Source organism: Neomonachus schauinslandi, chromosome 9, assembly GCF_002201575.2.
Source record: "Neomonachus schauinslandi chromosome 9, ASM220157v2, whole genome shotgun sequence".
NCBI lineage: Eukaryota > Metazoa > Chordata > Mammalia > Carnivora > Phocidae > Neomonachus > Neomonachus schauinslandi.
In genome coordinates, this window is record NC_058411.1 from 115,675,848 (window position 1) to 115,698,475 (window position 22,628).

The 22,628-nt window shown below is 40.0% G+C and overlaps 1 protein-coding gene across 1 annotated transcript in view; it reads left to right on the forward strand.

Annotated features, from left to right (window-relative positions):
* The window catches only part of HERC2 (HECT and RLD domain containing E3 ubiquitin protein ligase 2), a 258,118-nt gene that overhangs the window by 175,436 nt on the left and 60,054 nt on the right, over window positions 1-22,628 (forward strand). The window contains exons 64-70 of the mRNA XM_044918185.1: window positions 449-593; window positions 1,422-1,647; window positions 5,091-5,262; window positions 6,536-6,725; window positions 7,296-7,436; window positions 10,327-10,518; window positions 13,570-13,723. Of these exons, the coding sequence (XP_044774120.1) occupies window positions 449-593; window positions 1,422-1,647; window positions 5,091-5,262; window positions 6,536-6,725; window positions 7,296-7,436; window positions 10,327-10,518; window positions 13,570-13,723 (1,220 nt within the window). The remainder of the gene's footprint in view (window positions 1-448; window positions 594-1,421; window positions 1,648-5,090; window positions 5,263-6,535; window positions 6,726-7,295; window positions 7,437-10,326; window positions 10,519-13,569; window positions 13,724-22,628) is intronic.

Genomic DNA, 22,628 nt, shown 5'->3' on the forward strand with positions numbered 1-22,628 from the left:
GCCCCGGTTTCTTCTTTCTTATCATGCCAGAAGCCTAGTGATCAACTGGCAGAAAGCAGACTTCTGATTTTTTTGATCCTGAAAAAGTTCATGTCTCTCTTGTGAAAGCTTATTTTATTAAATTTAAAAGGAGTGGGGCATCCAGCTGACCTTGTGACAGTGTGATGGGCCTTAGCTTGAGTATTGTGATTCAGAGACAGCTTGAGGAAGAATTAACCTATATCGGTAACTTAAGTGTATACAACACACATTAAGGATCTTGCTATAGAATTAATGAATTAATTTGAATTAATGATATACTGTTTTATAACATAATTTCAGAGACCCTGGGCACTGTGTGTGATGTTAGTGAGCTGGCTCTAGTGCTGTAAACAATGAGTGTTTTCCTGATGGAACATTGCCAGACGATAACCATATATGAAAATGCACACTGTTGATCTCCTTGCAGGGGGAAGGGGGATTACTTCAGGTTGGGCCACGGCTCGGATGTGCATGTGCGGAAGCCACAAGTGGTGGAAGGGCTGAGAGGTAAGAAGATTGTGCATGTGGCCGTCGGGGCCCTGCATTGCCTGGCAGTCACAGATGCAGGGCAGGTAAGCTGAGGTGACAAGTCCTTGCCTCAAAAGTATAATTCATGATGAAATGAAATGAGTTTTAGTACTTAAAGAACCAGGAGGATGGGCTGTGCCCATTTTGTTCTTGTGTGTATCTGCCCAGTTGTCAGCGTAGGCAGGGACACCCGGTAAATTAAAGAGTTGCTGACTGACAGATGTTGTAAGGTGGTAGGCTTTTCTGCTCTAAAGTCCACCTGGAATGGTGAAAAGATTATTGTCATTGAAGGTGCTCCTACTAGAAATTGATAACCGATGGGGAGATATATGTACGTCATTTTAGAAATGAAGTCATTCTTCTGTTTTGAGAATCCATATCATGACAGGCTCATGTTCTATTTTAAAAATTCATTTATGACAACAAATTAGCACACTTTTTTTTTTCAAATTTTTATTTAAGTTCTAGTTAGTTAACATATAGTGTAATATTGGTTTCAGGAGTAGAATTTAGTGATTCATCATTTACATACGACACCCAGTGCTCATCATAACAAGAGCACACTGTTTTTTAATCAAAATGAATTAAAAATGAATTATTCCTTCTAATTCTGTAAAGCCAAGAAGTGAATTACATGAAAAGTGAGCATATTGTTTTTGATCATTTTTCTTTGCAAAATAAAGGAAAAAATAAGTATTGAACTTAGTTGAAGAGGAGAATCTCCCTGCTTCCTAAAACAAAACAGAACAGATGAATTCATTGGATTGATATTAAGTAAATACTTATTTATGGTTATTGGAAAGAAGTTTGAAGTAAATTTAAAGAAAATGTTCTCAAATGTTGAAAAATTCTGTTTTTGTTCCCTATAACAGGTTTATGCTTGGGGGGATAATGACCATGGCCAACAGGGCAATGGCACAACCACAGTTAATAGAAAGCCTACGCTTGTACAAGGCTTAGAAGGCCAGAAGATCACGCGAGTGGCTTGTGGGTCTTCACACAGTGTGGCATGGACTACCGTTGATGTGGCAACACCCTCTGTCCACGAGCCCGTCCTCTTTCAGACTGCAAGAGACCCTTTAGGTGCTTCCTATTTAGGTAACACAGATTTGTATTTAGTATGAGATACTTCTGTATGGTAGAGCAACATCACAGATAGAATATTTAATAAGACCACCAGATTAAAGGTTTTAGCACTGTGTTAACTGCATTTTGAACCAAGGCCACATAACCATGGTACTTTGATTTTTGCATGCTGGAATGAAAATTTTAAAAGGAAGTATGATGCTGATTCTATTATGATCAGATCAGTTCTGGCAATGCTGTGTAATAACTACTTGACATATATAAGCACTGTGCTGGGCTGGGCTGCTTGGTATTTTTAACAGCTTAACTCAGATATAATTGACATACAACAAACCATACATATTTAAAGTGTAATTTCCATGAGCTTTGACATGTGTGCACCTGTGAAAGCATCACTGCAGTCAAGATAAGTGAAAATATACATATTCTTTGTGCCCCTTCTCAGGCTTCCTTCCTCCTACAACCGCTTGACTTGCTTTCTGACACTGTATATCAGTTTGCATTTTGAGTTTTATATAAGTGGAATCATACAGTAGGTACTTTTTAAATCTCACTTTTTCCATTCAGCATCATTATTTTGAGATTCATCTATGTTGCATGTACCAATAATTCATTCTTTTTCTTTCTTGAGTAGTATTTCACTTACGCATATACTGCAATTTGTTATTAGTCGCCTGTGGGTGGACTTTTAGGTTGTTTCCAGTTTTTGGCTCTACAAATACAATTGCTATGAACATTCATGTTCAGGTCTTTATATGGACCTACACTTGCATTTCTCTAGGGTAAATACCTAGGAGAGGAATGGTTGAATCATTTGGTAGGTGTATGTTTATCTTCTTAAGAATCCTACTGACTGGGGCGCCTGGGTGGCTCAGTTGGTTAAGCGACTGCCTTCGGCTCAGGTCATGATCCTGGAGTCCCGGGATCGAGTCCCGCATCGGGCTCCCTGCTCGGCGGGGAGTCTGCCTCTCCCTCTGACCCTCCCCCCTCTCATGTGCTCTCTCTCATTCTCTCTCTCTGAAATAAATAAATAAAATCTTAAAAAAAAAAAAAAAAAGAATCCTACTGACTGTTTTTGCAAAGTTGTTGTTCCAGAGCTTCAGCTCACTCCATACTTTTGTCTATACTTGGTTTGGTCAGTCTTTATAATTTGAACCTAGATTTGTGTAGATATGTAGTGGTATCTCATTGTGGTTTTACTTTGCATTTCCCTGATGACTAATGATGTTGAGCATCATGTGTATTTACCATCCAAATGTGTTTTTTGTTACAGTGTCTATTCCTGTCTTTTGCCTATATTTAAAACTAGGTTGTTTTCTTATTGAGTTTTGAGTGTCATTTTTTATTTTTTAATTTTTTAAAGATTTATTTGATAGAGAGAGAGACAGCGAGAGCAGGAACACAAGCAGGGGGAGGGGCAGAGGGAGAAGCAGGCTTCCCACAGAGCAGGGAGCCCAATGTGGGGCTCGATCCCAGGACCCTGGGATCATGAGCTGAGCCGAAGGCAGACGCTTAATGACTGAGCCACCCAGGCGCCCCTTGAGTGTTTTTTATATATTCTGGGTACAAGTCTTTTGTCAGATATGTGACTTGTACATATTTCCTCCCAGTGTTGCTTGTCTTCTCATTCTCTTCACAAGTGAATTTTAAAGAGCAGAGATTTTTAATTTTGATAAAGTCCATTTTTTTAATGGATCATACTTTGGGGGTTATATCTAAAAAGGCTTTGTGTACTCAAGATCACGAAGATTCATTTCCGGTGTTTTCTTATATAAGTTCTGTAGCTTTAGATTTTCTTTTTAAAGATTTTATTTACTTATTTGATAGAGAGAGAGAGAGATCACAAGTAGGCAGGCAGGCCAGAGGGAGAGGGAGAAGCAGGCTCGATCCCAGGACATTGGGATCATGACCTGAGCCAAAGGCAAACACTTAACTGACTGAGACACTCAGGTACCCCTGTAGTTTTAGATATTTAAGTCTATGCTTGATCTTGATTTAAATTTTATATATTGTGTACTGAAATTCTTTTGGGGGGCGTGTGTGTGGATATCCAGTTGTTTCAGTTGTATTTATTGAAGAAAACTGTCCTTTCTCTGTTGAATTGCTTTTTGCACCTTTGTCAAAAATCACTTGTCAATGTATGTTGTGGATCTATTTCCGGATGCTCAGTTTTGTTTTGTTGCCTTATTTTTGTATTTTGATGCTAATACCACATTGTTTTGATTACTATAACTTTATAAAAGACCCAAATTCAGGCTGTGGTAATTCTTTAACTTTGTTCTTTTTCAAATGCTGTTTTGAGTATTAGAATCAGCTTGTCAATTTTTATAAAATAGCCTGCTGGAGATTTTTTTTTTATTTTAAAGATTTTATTTATTTGACAGAGAGAGACACAGTGAGAGAGGGAACACAAGCAGGGGGAGTGGGAGAGGGAGAAGCAGGCTTCCCGCGGAGCAGGGAGCCCAATGTGGGGCTCGATTCCAGGACCCTGGGATCATGACCTGGGCCGAAGGCAGATGCTAAATGACTGAGCCACCCAGGCGCCCCTGCTGGAGATTTTTGTATGTCTGTAAATCTTCTTTAGCTTAGATACAGTTAAGTTACTCTGAAACGTTTTGTTCCTTTTGGGTCTTGGTTTTGGATTTGTTTAGTGGCTTCAGACCTGATGTTAGTCTGGGGCTAATTACTCCCCACCACTCAGACAAGGTCTTCTGAGTACTTAGCGCCCAGTGAAAATGAGGTCTTCATGTCTGGCTGATGGGAGCAAGTGCTATGCTGGTTCCTCTGCATTCTTCCAGCATATGTGCTGGGCTTGTAGTACTTTCATGTAGTTCTTTCTTTGGCTTTGGGAAGTTCCTTCTCATGTAGGCACCCATCACCTTTTGCTGCATTGTCAACTGGGGTGAATGAGGGTACTTGCACAATGCCCTGGCACTTATCTGGGCAACTGTCTCTTCTCTGCTTCTGTTTTGTGAACTCTGACCACATTGACGTCCCTCCTGCCCCAGAGCTGTGCCTCTGTTACTCATGTAGACCACTTCTCTTGGCTGAAGCCTTCGAACTCTTAGGGCAGTGATGAGCTGGGTCATGTGTCCAGTAAGACTGTGTATTGGTGAACCATTGTTTTGTCTTGTCTCCATTGTTTTGTATTATTTTTTTGTCTTGCATTTCAATGGTAAGTAAGTACAGGTAGTTACCATATTTTCATAACTTTTTTTTTTGTAGTCAAACAGCAAAGCTTTGATGAAAATAACTTCTTTATAGAAGTATAAATAAATAGGTTGCTTATTGTTGTTTTTGTTTTTACTCTGGAAGACCATTAACCTAATACTTAATCTGTGAAATAGTAAAATGCAGATTGCAGTGTGTTTTAGAAATAAACTGAAGAGGTCAAATAGGAATAGAGCAAACTCTGATCTTTAAAATTGATCCTAAATTTTATTTTCCTTTTTCAGGTGTGCCTTCAGATGCTGATTCTTCTGCTGCCAGCAATAAAATCAGTGGTGCAAATAATTCTAAGCCAAATCGCCCTTCTCTTGCCAAGATTCTCCTGTCATTGGATGGAAATCTGGCCAAACAGCAGGCCTTATCTCATATACTTACAGCACTGCAAATCATGTATGCCAGGTAGGCTTGTTGGCTAGCTTTTGAAATCCTGCAGGTATTTAAATTTTGGGTTTTGTATTTTTGGTTAATCAAATGTCTCGAGAATGTTGTGTAATTGTCTTTAAATACTGTGAGTTTTAGGTCATATACCCTTAGATAGTGAATGATGATTTTTTTTTTAAAGGTCTATTTATTTTAGAGAGCGAGAGAGTACGTGCGCACACGAGGCGGGAGAGGGCCAGAGGGAGGGGAAGAGAGAGAGAATCTCCAGCAGACTCCCTGCTGATCATGGAGCCTGAGAACATGGGGCTTGATTGAGCTCTGCATCGGGCTCCGTGCTGGGCATGGAGCTTGCTTAAGATTCTCTCTCCCTCTCCCACTACCCCTCCTCCACCCCTGCTCTCTCTCTTTCTCTCTTTCTCTCAAAAAAGAAATCCAAATTAAAAAAAAATTTTTTTTATGGCCAGTAAGCTCTAAGCATTACTATTTGAGGAATGAGATGAAGAATTAACTGATACAAATATACAGTGATGTTTAAGACTACTTGTCATCTCCTTCACGCAAACACTTGATAAACAGAGTTTGTTTTTTTTTTTTTTTAAAGATTTTATTTATTTATTCATGAGAGACAGAGACAGAGAGATAGAGAGAGAGAGAGGCAGAGGGAGAAGCAGGTTCCCAAGGAGCAGGGAGCCCAATGCAGGACTTGATCCCAGGACTCTGGGATCACGACCTGAGCCGAAGGCAGATGCTTAACCATCTGAGCCACCCAGGTGCCTGATAAACAGAGTTTTGATAACGCTATCTTTTCCAACATTTTGCTGCTCTTTTCTCAGTCTGAGTTAGTTGCCCATCTATCATGGTTATGGACCTGATGAAAATTACACAGGAACATTAGTTTCATACCAAAGGCCAACTCTGTCACTGAGAGGACATTTAGTCTTTGCTGCCTTGTGTGAGGCACCCTTGGTCCATGGCTTTCAGTAAACAAAAAATTATCCTCAGGCTCTAACAACGATCCTAGAAGATTCTTCAGGGGAGTCTGGGGGTTTATTCTGGTCCGATTCTTATATTTGGTATTTTTTCACCTGTCATCATTGAGGTCATAAGATCATAAGTACACATTGTAGCTTTTAGCTGAGGAATATCAGTTCAGTATTTTCCCAGAACTGCTTTATGTGTATCCTATAAAAATGAGGGAGTCATTCAGTAAGTGTTTGTCCCTCCTCCTGACTCTTGTATCCTGTGATGGTGAAGGGCATTTCACCACAGGCCTGGCTTTCTCTCCTGACAGAGATGCGGTGGTTGGGGCGCTCATGCCAGCTGGCATGATTGCCCCGGTGGAGTGTCCTTCATTCTCCTCCTCGGCACCTCCTTCCGATGTGTCTGCTCTGGCCAGTCCTGTGAACGGAGAAGAATGTGTGCTAGCTGTTGATATTGAAGACAGACTGAGTCCAAATCCATGGCAAGAAAAGAGAGGAGAGGTAAAAATAAATAGTACGGCAATAAAGCAACATTAGATCAAAAAGGAAAAAGTAGCTACTTTGTGTTTAGGAAAGTATAGGGCCTTCTTTCACTTAATTCAGATTGCTTTTGTTCCTACTGCTGTGATTTTTGGCTTGAATTAAAAATATTCAATTTAAAAAGGATCTTTTTAGTGCTTAAATAGAAATAGATTTATTCTTTTAAAAAGTTGTGAAATGCAAGTCCACAGTCCTTTATCTGCAATTCTGAAACATTAAAGCTCTGAAAGCCAAGAGTTTTTGTCACTTATTTTGGGGAAAAACCCAACTTGAAGAGATGTGAACTCATTTTAATCTTCTTCATGTGATCCTTTGTGAATATTAGTAGGTTTTCATAGGAATATGAATGTGTGTGATTTGCAAGGTTGCCCTGTACCCCACTGGAGCTGGTAGTGTAAGCACCTTGTTAACCTCTATAAAGTCTGGGACATTCCAGATGGCCTAAGGGGTTTGAGATAAGGCTTTTTGGAGTTGTGTGGGAAGTGTGCCACATTGCTGAGTTTTTCCTCTTCCTGTATACTTTTAAACTAGATGATCTCTTCTGACGATGCTGTGACCCCCTCTGCAGTGACCCCATCTGCTTCCTCAGCTTCTTCTCGACCATTTATCCCAGTGACGGATGACCCAGGAGCTGCCAGCATCATTGCAGAAACTATGACAAAAACCAAAGAGGTCAAGGAGCTTTCTTCTTTAACATTTTATTTTGAAATAATCTTAAATGCATACAAAAGTTGGAGGAGAAGTACATAGAAATATAGCATATTGTACTTTCATATACTATTCACCTAGGTTCTCCAGTTGTTAGCCTTTCTGAACCATTGGTGGGGAGCTGCAGGGCACAATCCCCATTCATCCTCAGGGCTTCAGTGTGTCAGGGCATTAACAGTGATCCAGGATTACTTTCTAATCCACAGATCTAATCAGATTTTGCTCGTTGTCCTAATAGCATCCTTTATAGGTCTAGAACCCAACTCAGGGTTGTGTGTTGTCTCTTTAGTATTTAATATGGAACATTCTTTAATTCTTCCTTTTGATGGATACCACAGGAAGGATGTAGAGTTCTTTTCAGTGCATCCCATTGGGGTATCTGCATTGTTGATTTGCTGCATTACTGGTGATATTAATTCTTATTGCTTGGTTAAGAGTATCTGTCAGGTTTCTCCACCAGAAGTTAATAAAAGTGAGATAGTAAGTATTCATGGGGAGATACTTTGAGACTGTGAATACCTGTAAGAACCTTGTTCCTCCTCATATTTTTACCCAGCAGTTTTTACTATCTATTGATGATTCTGGCTGAATTCATTATTACTGTGGTAGTTGTCACCTGGTGATTTTTCAAATTTCATCATTCCTTTTTGAATATAATTGTTGCTGTTCTTCTGTGAGAACTTTCCCTTCTCATCTTCGTCTATCCGTCTATGTTGGTATAGATTCATGGGATCCTACTTTACTCAAATAATGACATCCATTACTGTTAGCATTTGGCACCTAAAATGTCCCAGACATGGGCACTGGAATCCCTTTTTGGCTGGTTCATTTGTCCTTCTGACATGTCCCCATAATTCTTTGAGCACTTCTTTACTTTTTGGCACAACAACGTGTTCCAGACTTATCTTTCACTTATCTTGTCCCTGCTCTGGAATCACCCATTTCTCCAAGGAGCCCTGGTTCCTTTTAGTGGATCATAGAATTTAGAAACAAGATCTGGAAACTTGGTAAGTTAATTGCTCCCAGATGTCCTTGGTTTACACTTTTTCTTCTTCAGCATCTTATCTTTATAATAAAAACCATGAATAGTTCAAACCACTATTTTCAGTTTCAGTCCAACACCACAGAATTTATGCTTGCTCTGTCCCTTTCTGTGTTTGGAGTGTATAATCCTTTTATATGTTGCTGGGTTGATTTGTTGTTTTGTTGAGGGTTTTTATACCGGTGTTCATAAGGGATACTGATCTGTAGTTTTCTTGTGATGTCTTTGCCTGGTTTGGGTATCAGAGTAATACTGTCCTCATAGAATAAAATGGGCAGTGTTCCTTCATCTTCTGTTTTTTTAGAAGAGTTTGAAGGATTAGTGTTAATTCTTTAAATATTTTATAGAATTTTATCTGTCCCTTTAACATGTTCTCATCATTCTTTGAGTGTTTCCTTCCTTTCTGACACAACACACAGTTCTAGCTAAGCTCAACAAAATATTTTATCCTCCAGCCTAGAAATCAGATGTTTCTCTAGGAGGTCTTGGTTCTTTTCAGTGGAGAATTGTATTTAGAAGGCAAGATCTTCAAGTGCTCATTGCTGTTGGGATGTTGCTGTTCCCAAACATTCTTAGCGGGCAGAACTAGGGAATAAATGTGTATGTGTATATACACACAATAGAGAAGTACACTTGTATTTATTTCATTATAAATGTGCATATTTTGAAAACCACTGGTTCACAACAATACAATCAATTCTAATTGCACAGGATTCATTTTTCTTTTCTCCCCCTCTGTATTTATAACTCTTCTCTGAAAGTGAGAAACCTGACCCTTGTTATTGGCAGTTTATTTAGTTCCCCTTAGGTAGCCAGCTTCCCATCTGGTTGCCACTCCTTTCCCACATGGGTACCCTCCTTTCTCTGCACAGCTTCTGATGCTCAAAACCAGTCTAACTTCTGCAGGGATGACCTTTTACCTGCTTGATTTGTGACCTTCCCCTCACCTCCCATGCTGTCCAGCCAAAGCAGGGACACCTTCTACTTTGCATGGCTCTGTCACACTGGCCACCCCCACATGTGGACACCCTCCCCAGCCCACTTAGGTGCTCCCTATGCCAGACCATTGTACCCTTCTAACACTCTCTCCCTTGCCAGCATATTCCCCTTGGGGACAAATATGCATTCTTTTTTTTTTTTTTAAGTTTTTATTTAAATTCCAGTTAACATACAGTGTAATATTAGTTTCAGGTGTACAATATAGTGATTTAGCACTTCCATACAACACCTGGTGCTTATCATAACAAGTACACTCCTTAGTCCCCATCATCTATTTAATATGCATTATTTTCAATTATACTTGGAACTCTTGGTTTATTATGCTATTACTGCTGACAAAAATATGTTCTATAGAAATTACTCATAACCGTCTTTGGTAATAAAAAAATTACTATTTATAAATTAGGTGTCTAGACTCAACTTCTAATACTTGGCAATCTCCTAGGGTGAGGATTTAAGGCAGAAATTATCCTGAATTATGCAAAATTTTTGCTTTTAGGTAGAAGAGGCATTTCCTACCAGTTTATTTATGAGACATAGACATTATCCAGATTATGATACCCCTAAATTCCTATCATTTCAGTTTTGGTTTGATTCATAAATAAAAATGGTTAATTGGTCTTGAAAGCATAGTGTACATGGTGATGGAAATTTTATGGGTCTGTCGTTTCTTAATCTGGCATTTCATGGTGTTAAAGGCCTTCTAAAGCCCCTTATTCATCAGTAGTAGTTGCGTATCCTTTGAGTTTATAAGGTAAACTGGTGACTATTTCTTAATGTATCATTCCTCATTTTAATTGTTGGACTTTTTAGGATGTTGAAAGCCAAAATAAAGCATCAGGCCCAGAACCTCAGTCCTTGGATGAATTCACCAGTCTGCTGGTTGCGGATGACACCCGAGTCATGGTGGACTTGCTCAAGCTGTCCGTGTGTAGCCGGGCAGGGGACAAGGGCAGGGACGTGCTTTCAGCTGTGCTCTCTGGCATGGGTACCGCCTACCCACAGGTGAGCCACACAATGGGTGCTGTGGGCCTCCCCTCCAGGGAATATGCTACTGTTGACATCACACCTTATCTTGTGCTTGATTTTATTCTAGTAGATAGCAGTTTAGAAGGACTCTTTGTAAGTAAGTCCTTTCTCTGTCATATGTGCTGCAGTTGTCCTCTCAGTATGCTTTTTGGCATCATTTTGGTACTTTTTGCCATTTAGAAATTTCTAATTTTTATGAAGTCAGATCTGCCAGTTTTTTTCATTGATGGCTTCTGGATTTTGTATTATGCTGAAAAAATGCTTACCTACATGACAGTCATATTTGAAGAAATTTTGTCAAGTTTCTTCTAATTATTTTTATGATTTCAGTTATTATATTTACATCTTTTAGCCATCTGGGATTTATCTTTTTTTTTTTTTGTTTAAGATTTATTTATTTCTTTGGAGAGAGAGAGAGGGAGAGTGTGAGCGAGTGGGGGAGAGGGCCAGAGGGAGAGAGTCTTCAAGCAGACTCCTCACTAAGCACAACATGAGGCTCCATCTCACAACCCATGAGATCATGACCTGAGCCGAAGCCAAGAGTCGGAAACTTAACCGACTGAGCCATCCAGGCGCCCCATCTGGGATTTATCTTAATGTAAGGGATAAGGTAGGGATCCAACTTTATTTTTTCCTAGATGGCAAGCATGTTGCCCAACACCGTTTATTGAATAATCTATCCTTTTCTCAATGATTTGAAAACTATTTTAATCATATTTTAAATTCCTGTATATATTTGGGTCCATTTATGGACTCTTGTTCCATTAACCTAACTGTTTATGGTCTCATACTACAGTGTTTTAACTATTATAGCTTTAAATAGGTTTTAATATTTGGTAACACTGGATCCAATAGGATTTTTTGCTATGGTGGCAGTGTTTTGTAGCTGAAGCCATTCAGTGTGATAGCCTCTAGTCACGTGTAGCTGTTGACCACTTCAAAAATGACTAGTGCACCTGAGGAACTGAAGTTTTCATTTTATTTAACTTTAATTAATTTAAATTTGCATAGCCACATGTGGCTAGTTTAAGATATAAAGCCAGCATCGTGTATCAGTATATCTTAGAAATTGGATTGATGAGTCCTGAAGTTTTTTGGCTTCCTTAAAGACTCTTATTTATCAGTGGCCTTGCTCTGCCTTTTTTACAGCTGGCCACATCAGGAAGTCTGATGCCATGTGCTCTGTACAGATATGTAATCTGTGTTTCTCTGGGCCCCATATCACTACCACCCAAACGAGAAGGTACTTAAGTATGGTTGAGTGGTCTTGAAAACATAGTAAATGGTTTGGTAGATAGTAAATGGTTTGGGGCTTGTTATTTCTTAATTGTATTCAGGAAGAACAGGAAGTAGGTTTCCTACTTTCTAGTTTTTTTGAGGCAAGTTACTTGGCATAATTCTGAGAGATTGAATCAAGATGAATTGCCACAAGCAAAAGCTTAATTTTTTTTTTTATAAGTTTATTGCATTTGTGAGAGGAAAGGATATGAACGAGGACATGGATTTAAAGTAATAATGCCCAGCATTTGTTGCACATACCCCTGCCGGGTGCAGTTCTGGTGCGTTCTTGGTACGAGGGTAGGTGTTGGTATTCTCTGTTTACAGATGAGGAAACTGAGGCTCTGAGGGGTTGTTTCTGGCTCATGGACACTCAGGTTGCTGGTGGGTGGGAGAAATGGTGTTGGACCCTGGGTGCTCTGAGGGCAGAGCCACATCTATGACCCTTATGTCATCATGTCCTGAGAAGCTTATTGGACCCTCCTGAGGGAATGATGGGTTTTTCAGAGGAAGATTGTGCAGCCCAGAAGACCCCTGGTGGGCTGTGCAGTAGGTGTTTGATGACACCAACATCTGTGTCTCAGTGACACAAACCCACAGCAGGTTCAAGGAGATGCAGAAGCAGAGATAGGATTGTCTTCAAACTGTCCTGACCAGTGGCAAGATGCTAGTCCTTTGTCCTACCCTGACCTACTATCTGGAACTCTTGAAAGAGAGATGTGTGAATTTATGGTTCTAATACCTAGATGGCAGTGATAGTAGTTTGTCATTAGTAAAAAACTGTTTACTAAGTTAATTGGTTTGTTATCTAAATATGAGGAAAAATAGAGAAAAAAATCATTCCTGAAAAGTATGGAATAGAGAATAGTTTTTTTTTTCTGAATGTAGAAAATTTACAGGTCATTATTGCTATAATATATATTTTTTTAAAGATTTTATTTATTTCTTTGAGAGAGAGAGATGGCAAGAGAGAGCGAGAGAGAGAGCACAAGCAGGGAGCCTGAAGCGTGGCTTGATCCCAGGACTCTGAGATCATGACCTGAGCTGAAGGCAGACGCTTAACCGACTGAGCCACCCAGGCGCCCTTTCTTATTTGTTTCTAAAAATAGAAGTCAAGAAGTTTATAATCACCAGAGTTGACCACTTCAGTAGTGTGAGTCACTAAAATTTTAAAATGAAATAATGACATTATGGATTGTTGAAGGAATATGGTCTGGGGGCTGCCTCTTAATGTCCTGGGTCAAGAGAAATTCCCACTTATGTTTGTGTTTATAGCCTCTCATTCCAGATACTCTGCTGCTATTTGGCCTGGATGGCTTGATCATTCTTCTTTATTCCTGTCCACTCCTGCTTGATCCCTGGTGTCTTCTTGGATTTTGGTCATTTTTATCACCTTTCTGCTCCTTCCCTTGATATTTTGTTCCTGAGGAAGATTTTTCCTACCTAGGAAGTAATCTTGTCTTGATGTAAAAAGAAACTGTTGTGATCACAGTTTGATCATTTGGGATGTATTGAGTGTCTTATATATGTCAGGCACCTCCCAGCTTCATACATACATATATAGGCACCTCTGTGAGCTCTGTGCTATTTTGATGTTATAGGTGAGGGAACCAAGCCCTGATTTAAACTAGATTTCTCAAATTCCCAAGTGCTCCGCTCTGCCACCCTGTCCCTGCGGAAAGACATGGAGCAGGGCTGGCAGGGGTAGTATCTTGATGACTTGATCTGTGCCCCTGCTTCCTCCACCAGGTGGCAGATATGTTGCTGGAGCTCTGTGTCACCGAACTGGAGGATGTAGCCACGGACTCGCAGAGCGGCCGCTTGTCCTCTCAGCCGGTGGTGGTAGAGAGTAGCCATCCCTACACGGACGACACTTCCTCCAGTGGCACAGTCAAGATACCAGGTATTCAGTGCTGGCCCAGGGGGAGGAGGTGGGGGGAATCTCTGCCCATAGAATGGCTTCGTTTCTGTAATTGCATCAGTAGAAGTAACCATCACCATTTTATAGAAAAGAAGCTACAGAATTGCTTTAGAATTATTTCTCTCACTTTTCTAATAAAAACCTTTTTTTTTTTCAAAATATGATACAGAAAACCACACAAAGTGAATGTTTAGCTTAATGATTATTAGGTGGATGCCTTAGTTACCAAAACTCAGACCTAGAAGAGATCCTGTGCCAGTTTCTAGAAGCCCTTCGTGTGTCCCCACTTAACTGATTGCTGTCCTCATTTGGAGATAAGGGTGACTTGTATTTCTGGACAGTTTTTATTACCCAAGTGTGCTTCCACTTCTTAAGTCTCTTTTTAATTAATAGTTTTTATCTTTTAGTTTCTTATTGTAACTTTAGTTTCTTCCTTTATTTTCTTTTTCCATTTGTTTCAACAATGTACCTACTGAGGAACCTGGGCCTTTGAACCTTTAGGCTTCCCTGCAACTTGGATTTGCATACCCCTGCTGTACTTCAGCCTAGTCTTCAACCTTGTCTTTCTGCAAATTTGCCTTGATTCAGAGTTCCAAGTAGTTCAGCCCCTTTGGCAAGACCATTGGTGGTTGTGTCCTAGCATCTGAAAGTACCTGGTGCCTGCTTGTCTTTCCTTATGTGATGTTAGCAGCTACCAATGCTCAGAGCCTGAGGACATTAATCCACTGGGATTGCAAAATGATGCTATTCTAATTGTCTCATTTCTTTCTTATTAGCTGGAATACATTATAAAGAAATATTTTCCCTCATCCTTTAATTGGTTACCCAGGGGTGCTGTTTGCATAAGCAAGGGATTAAAAGCTTGAGTGGTTTTTTTTTTTCTCCTATTTATATATATATATATATATGTATTTCATTATGGTATGTTAATCAACATACATTACATCATAAGTTCTTGACATAGTGTTCCATGATTCATTGTTTGTGTATAGAACACAGTGCTCCATGTAGTACGTGCCTTCTTTAATAACCATCACCAGGCTAACCCATCCTCCCACCCCCCTTCCCTCAAGAACCCTCAGTTTGTTTCTCAGAGTCCATCGTCTCTCATGGTTCGTCTTCCCATCCGATTTCCCCCGTTCATTCTTCCCTTTATGCTTTTTTTTTTTTTTTTTTTTTTTTTTTAAGATATAATGTATTATTTGTTTCACAGGTACAGGTCTGTGATTCAACAGTATTACACAATTCACAGCGCTCACCATAGCACATATGCTCCCCAGTGTCTGTCACCCAGCCACCCCATCCCTCCCACCCCCCACCACTCCAGCAACCCTCAGTTTGTTTCCTGAGATTAAGAATTCCTCATAGCAGTGAGGTCATATGATACATGTCTTTCTCTGATTGACTTATTTCGCTCAGCATAATACCCTCCAGTTCCATCCACGTTGTTGCAAATGGCAAGATTTCATTCCTTTTCATGGCTGCATAATATTCCATTGTATATATATACCACCTCTTCTTTATCCATTCATCTGTAGATGGAAATCTAGGCTCTTTCCACAGTTTGGCTATTGTGGACATTGCTGCTATAAACATCGGGGTGCACGTACCCCTTCGGATCCCTACATTTGTATCTTTGGGGTAAATACCCAGTAGTGCAATTACTGGGTCGTATGGTAGCTCTATTTTCAACTTTTTGAGGAACCTCCATACTGTTTTCCAGAGTGGCTGCACCAGCTTGCACTCCCACCAACAGTGTAGGAGGGTTCCCCTTTCTCCACATCCCCGCCAACATCTGTCGTTTCCTGACTTGTTAATTTTAGCCATTCTGACTGGTGTGAGGTGGTATCTCATTAAGATTTTGATTTGGATTTCTCTGATGTCGAGCGATGTTGAGTACTTTTTCATGTGTCTGTTGGCCATTTGGATGTCTTCTTTGGAAAAATGTCTGTTCATGTCTTCTGCCCATTTCTTGATTGGATCATTTGTTCTTTGGGTGTTGAGTTTAAGAAGTTCTTTATAGATTTTGGATACTAGCTCTTTATCTTGATATGTCATTTGCAAATATCTTCTCCCATTCTGTCGGTTGTCTTTTGGTTTTGTTGATGAAGTCCCAATAGTTCATTTTTGACCCTGCTTCCCTTGCCTTCGGCGATGTTTCTAGGAAGAAGTTGCTGCATCTGAGGTCGAAGAGGTTGCTGCCTTTGTTCTCCTTTAGGATTTTGATGGATTCCTGTCTCACATTTAGGTCTTTCAACCATTTGGAGTCTATTTTTGTGTGTGGTGTAAGGAAATGGTCCAGTTTCATTCTTCTGCATATGGCTGTCCAATTTTCCCAACACCATTTGTTGAAAAACTGTCTTTTATCCACTGGACATTGTTTCCTGCTTTGTCGAAGATTAGTTGACCATAGAGTTGAGGGTCCATTTCTGGGCTCTCTATTCTGTTCCATTGATCTATGTGTCTTGTTTTTCTGTCAGTACCATAGTGTCTTGATGATGACAGCTTTGTAATAGAGCTTGACATCCGGAATTGTGATGCCGCCAGCTTTGCTTTTCTTTTTCAACATTCCTCTGGCTATTCGGGGTCTTTTCTGGTTCCATACAAATTTTAGGATTATTTGTTCCATTTCTTTGAAAAAAGTGGATGGTATTTTGATAGGGATTGCATTGAATGTGTAGATTGCTCTAGGTAGCATTGACATCTTCACAATATTTGTTCTTCCAACCCATGAGCATGGAACGTTTTTCCATTTCTTTGTCTTCCTCCAATTCTTTCATGAGTATTTTATAGTGTTCTGAGTACAGATCCTTTGCCTCTTTGGTTAGATTTATTCGTAGGTATCTTATGGCTTTGGGTGTGATTGTAAGTGGGATCGACTCCTTAATTTCTCTTTTTTCTGTCTTGTTGTTGGTGTATAGGAATGCCACTGATTTCTGTGCATTGATTTTATATCCTGCCACTTGACTGAATTCCTGTATGAGTTCTAGCAGTTTTGGGGTGGAGTCTTTGGGGTTTTCCACATAAAGTATCATATCATCTGCAAAGAGTGAGAGTTTGACTTCTTCTTTGCCGATTTGGATGCCTTTGATTTCTTTTTGTTGTCTGATTGCTGTGGCTAGGACTTCTAATACTATGTTGAATAGCAGTGGTGATAGTGGACATCCCTGCCACGTTCCTGACCTTAGGGGAAAAGCTCTCAGTTTTTCCCCATTGAGAATGATATTCGCTGTGGGTTTTTCATAGATGGCTTTTATGATACGAGGTATGTACCCTCTGTGCCTATACTCTGAAGAGTTTTGATCAAGAAAGGATGCTGTACTTTGTCAAATGCTTTTTTTGCATCTACTGAGAGGATCATCTGATTCTTGTTCTTTCTTTTCTTAACGTATTGTATCACACTGATTGATTTGCGCATGCTGAACCAACCTTGCAGCCCAGGGATAAATCCCACTTGGTTGTGGTGAATAATTCTGTTAATGTACTGTTGGATCCTGTTGGCTAGTATTTTGGTGAGAATTTTTGCATCCATGTTCATCAAGGATATTGGTCTGTAATTCTCCTTTTTTGAATGGGGTCTTTGGTTTTGGGATCAAGGTAATGGTGGCCTCATAAAACGAGTTTGGAAGTTTTCCTTCCATTTCTATTTTTTGGAACATTTCAGAAGAATAGGTATTAATTCTTCTTGAAATGTTTGGGAGAATTCCCCTGGGAAGCCATCTGGCCCTGAGCTTTTGTTTTTTGGGAGATTTTTGATGACTGCTTCAATTTCCTTAGTGGTTATAGGTCTGTTCAGGTTTTCTATTTCATCCTGGTTCAGTTTTGGTAGTTGATACATCTCTAGTAATGCATCCATTTCTTCCAGATTGTCTAATTTGCTGGCATAGAGTTGCTCATAATATGTTCTTATAATTGTTTGTATTTCTTTGGTGTTGGTTGTGATCTCTCCTCTTTCATGATTTTATTTATTTGGGTCATTTCTCTTTTTTTTTGATAAGTCTGGCCAGGAGTTTATCAATCTTGTTAATTCTTTCAAAGAACCAGCTCCTAGTTTCGTTGATCTGTTCTATCGTACTTTTGGTTTCTATTTCATTGATTTCCGCTCTGATCTTTATTATTTCTCTTCTCCTGCTCGGTTAAAGCTTTATTTGCTGTTCTTTCTCCAGCTCCTTTAGGTGTAGGGTTAGGTTATGTATTTGAGACCTTTCTTGTTTCTTTTTTTTTTTTTAAAGATTTTGTTTATTTGAGAGAGAGGGATAGCGAGAGAGAGCACGGGCAGGGAGGAGAGGGAGAAGCAGGTTCCTTGTGAGCAGGAAGCCCGATGTGGGGCTCGATCCCAGGACCCTGAGATCATGACCTGAGCTGAAGGCAGACACTTAACTGACTGAGCCACCCAGGTGCCCCGAGACCTTTCTTGTTTCTTGAGAAAGGCTTGTATTGCTTATACTTTCTTAGGACTGCCTTTGCTGCACCCAAAGATTTTGAACAGTTGTGTTTTCATTTTCATTTGTTTCCATGAATTTTTTTAATTCTTCTTTAATTTCTTGGTTGACCCATTCATTCTTTAATAGGATGCTCTTTAGCCTCCATGTATTTGAGTTCTGTCCAATTTTCCTCTTGTGATTGAGTTCTAGTTTCAAAGCATTGTGGCCCGAAAATATTCAGGGAATGATCCCAGTCTTTTGGTACCCGTTCAGACCTGGTTTGTGAATTAGGATGTGATCTATTCTGGAGAATGTTCCATGGGCACTAGAGAAGAATGTGTATTTTGTTGCTTTGGGATGAAATGTTCTGAATATATCTGTGAAGTCCATTTGGTCCATTTGTGTCATTTAAAGTCTTTATTTCCTTGTTGATCTTTAGCTTAGACGATCTGTCCATTTCAGTGAGGGGGGTGTTAAAGTCCCCCACTATTATTATATTGTTGTCCATGTGTTTCCTTGCTTTTGTTATTAATTGGCTTATATGACTGGCTGCTCCCATGTTAGGGGCATAGATATTTACAATTGTTAGATCTTCTTGTTGGATAGACCCTTTAAGTAGGATATAGTGTCCTTCCTCATCTCTTATTATAGTCTGGTTTAAAATCGAATTTGTCTGATATAAGGATTGCCACCCCAGCTTTCTTTTGGTGTCCATTAGCATGGTAGATGGTTTTCCACCCCCTCACTTTCAATCTGGGGGTGTCTTTGGGTCTAAAATGAATCTCTTGCAGACAGCATATGGATGGGTCTTGTTTTTTTATCCAATCTGATAGCCTGTGTGTTTTGATTGGGGCATTTAGCCCATTTACATTCAGGGTAACTATTGAAAGATAGGAATTTAGTGCCATTGTATTGCCTGTAAGGTGACTGTTACTGTGTATTGTCTGTGTTCCTTTCTGGTCTGTGTTGCTTTTAGGCTCTCTCTTTGCTTGGAGGACCCCTTTCAATATTTCTTGTAGGGCTGGTTTCGTGTTTGCAAATTCTAAAAAAAACTAAAAAGTTTTTGTTTGTCCTGGAAGCTTTTTATCTCTCCTTCAATTTTCAATGACAGCCTAGCTGGATATAGTATTCTTGGCTGCATATTTTTCTAATTTAGTGCTCTGAATATATCCTGCCAGTCCTTTCTGGCCTGCCAGGTGTCTGTGGATAGGTCTGTTGCCAGTCTAATGTTTCTACCGTTGTAGGTTACATATCTCTTGTCCCGAGCTGCTTTCAGGATTTTTTCTTTGTCTATGAGACTCGTAAGTTTTACTATTAGATGTTGGGGTGTTGACCTATTTTTATTGATTTTGAGAGGGGTTCTCTGTGCCTCCTGGATTTTGATGCCTGTTTCCTTCTCCAAATTAGGGAAGTTCTCTGCTATAATTTGCTCCAATATACCTTCTGCCGCTCTCTCTTTCCTCTTCTTCTGGGATCCCAATTATTCTAATATTGTTTCGTCTTATGGTATCAGTTATCTCTTGAATTCTGCCCTTGTGATCCAGTAGTTGTTTATCTCTCTTTTTCTCAGCTTCTTTATTTTCCATCATTTAGTCTTCTATCTCACTGATTCTCTCTTCTGCCTCATTTATCCTAACAATCAGAGCCTCCATTTTTTATTGCACCTCATTAATAGCCTTTTCAGTTTCGACTGGGTTAGATTTTCGTTCTTTTATTTCTCCAGAAAGCGTTTCTCTAATGTCTTGCATGCTTTTTTCAAGCCCAGCTAGTATCTTTAAAATCATCATTCTGAACTCTAGCTCCGACATCGTACTAATGTCCATATTGAGTAGGTCCCTGGCAGTCGGTACTGCCTCTTGTTCTTTTTTTGAGGTGATTTTTTCCGTCTTGTCATTTTGTCCAGAGGAGAATAGATTAATGAGAGAACAAAATGCTAATAGGGTAACAACGTCCCCCGAAAATATACACTAAACAAATCAGAAGAGACCTGAAACCAGGGTAAAACAAAGGGAAAGAAAGAAAAGAGAAAGAAAAAAAGAAAAAGAAAGAGATAAAAACAAGGAAAGAACAACAGCATAAAAGAAAAACAGAGTATGATTAAATATGATCAGGCTCGTGAATAGATCAGTGCCACACACTAGATTTTGGGCGTATTTTGGTCTGTTAGACGGAAGTGCGTCCCAAAATTTTAAAGAAAGAAAAACCTATATATGTACAAAAATAAGGGTTAATACGATGAAGGGATGGAATATCACTGTAAAGATGGAAATTATAAAAGGAATTGATAAGAAGTTGGTTGAGAAAAGAAAGAAGAGGATTTAAGAAAAAAAAAAGGGAGAGAATGTGATCAGGCAGGAGATTAGAAGAAAGCTATAGACTAGAGATTTAGGGTATATTTTGGTCTGTTAGAAGAAGCTGTATCCCAGAATTTTAAGGAGAGAACAACTTATATACATATACCAAAAATAAGGTTAACTACTATGAAGGGATAGATTATGACTCTAAAAATGAAAAATAAAAAAGATTTTTTAAAAAAGTAATTGATAAGATGTTGGTTGAAAAAGGGAAAAAGAGAAATTCAAAAAAAAAAAAGAGAAAGTTAAAAAAAAAATTAACGTTGAAAGACTAAAGAATCATGGTAAAAAAGCCATGAATTCTATGTGCAGTATTCCTCTAGCGCTGGAGTTCTGCCATTCTCATTGATGGGTAAACTTGGTCTTGGCTGGCTGTTCTTGCTTATCTCCTGGGGGAGGGGCCTGTTGCTGTGGTTCCCAAATGTCTTCGCCAGAGGCGGAATTGCCCCGCCCTTGTCAGGTCCGGGCTAAGTAATCTGCTCGGGTTTGCTTTCGGGAGCTTTTGTTCCCTGCAAGCTTTCCCTACAGCTTTGGAGGCCGAGAGTGAAAATGGCGGCCTCTGATCTGCATTTCAGTGGAGCCGAGAACCCGGGGCCCCACTCCTCAGTGAGCCCCCAGAGAAAAGCAGTCAATCACTCCTGTCTCCCCGGTCTCCGGCCACACTCCATGCTTACCCGGCCTGTGACGGAGCATTTCTGTCTCTGGCACCTGACCCTGTGTGGAGTCTCCAAACCCAGCAGAAACCTGCGGTGTGCTCCCGCGTCGCTCCTCCCGGGGGAGGAGTGTCCCCGGATCTGCCGCTTGTTGGGTCCCTGCTGGAGGAGCAGTGGCCCGACTGTGCTGAGGATTACGGTTTATGGCAACCCAGAGCTGAGAGCCCGCACCTCGCCTCTGTCTCTGCCGCCGGCTTCCCCGCTCTGATACCTGGAAGCTCTGCCGCACTCAGGCACCCCCGGTCTTTCTGTGACCCTGAGTGTCCTGAGTCCACACTGTCCCAGCGAGGGTTCCACACTCCTCCCCACCACTTTGCCTCCAGAGTGACGTCCCTCAGCAGAGCCGACTTCTAAAAGTTCCAATATTGTGCTCCGCTGCTCTATCACTTGCCGGGAGTGGCTGACAGAGGCCCCCTCCCCCACCATCTATCTTCCCGAATATCGCCTCGGATTCACTTCTCCACACGTTCTTCCTTCCAGAAAGTGGTCGCTTTTCTGTTCAGAGTTGGCTGCTATTCTTTTCTTTGATCTCCTATTGAGTTCGTAGGTGTTCAGAATGGTTTGATCCCTATCTAGCTTCATTCCTGGGACCAGACGAAATTTAGGTCTCCTACTCCTCCGCGATATTGCCCCTCCCCACCTCCTATTTATATTTTTAAGAGAATGAATGGGTTCCCTATCATTCTTCGAAGGTGATCAGTTAGAGTTTTTTTTTCTTTTATATCATTGTGAACTCATCACTTTAAACATATATGATGGGCTTTAATAATTGTGATTATGATCCTATTGAAGCTCAAATTATATCATCTCTAGATATCTGGATTCTCTTCAGGTTGTCTCTGGAAATCACTTTGGTGGTCTATTGATAACCTCCATGCAGTATGATAGGACAAGATGCTTTAGGCTTGTCATGTAGTTTCTGCCCTCCACCTGGAATCTTCCTTGGTGTCTTTTAGTGGAGATGGCATTTCAGATTAATGGGCTGTCATTGTTTCTAGACCTTTTCAGTAGACAGAGATAGGATGAATGTTTGGGCAGTCCACTGACTGACTTTCTTTTGAGTCCATACTGATACATTAGAGTCAAATTCAGAACTGCAAGGTTTCTACTTAACCTCTTCTGTTGCATCTGTTTTCTTCTATACTGAAAATCCTGGTTAGACAGGGATGACAGAATTAGAATATCTCATAATTATTCATTTGCTTTATCTCACGTTGCATAAGCAATGGACTCAGGATTCAATTCTAATACAAACATGAATATAGTTCCTGAAAATAGCTAAAAAAATTTTTTTTGGCTTATGCTATGTTCTTTCTCACAACTTTATTAAAATGATTATACTATGTCTATCAAAGCATAATAGCTATTACATACCATACTTCTTCCAGTCTTCATT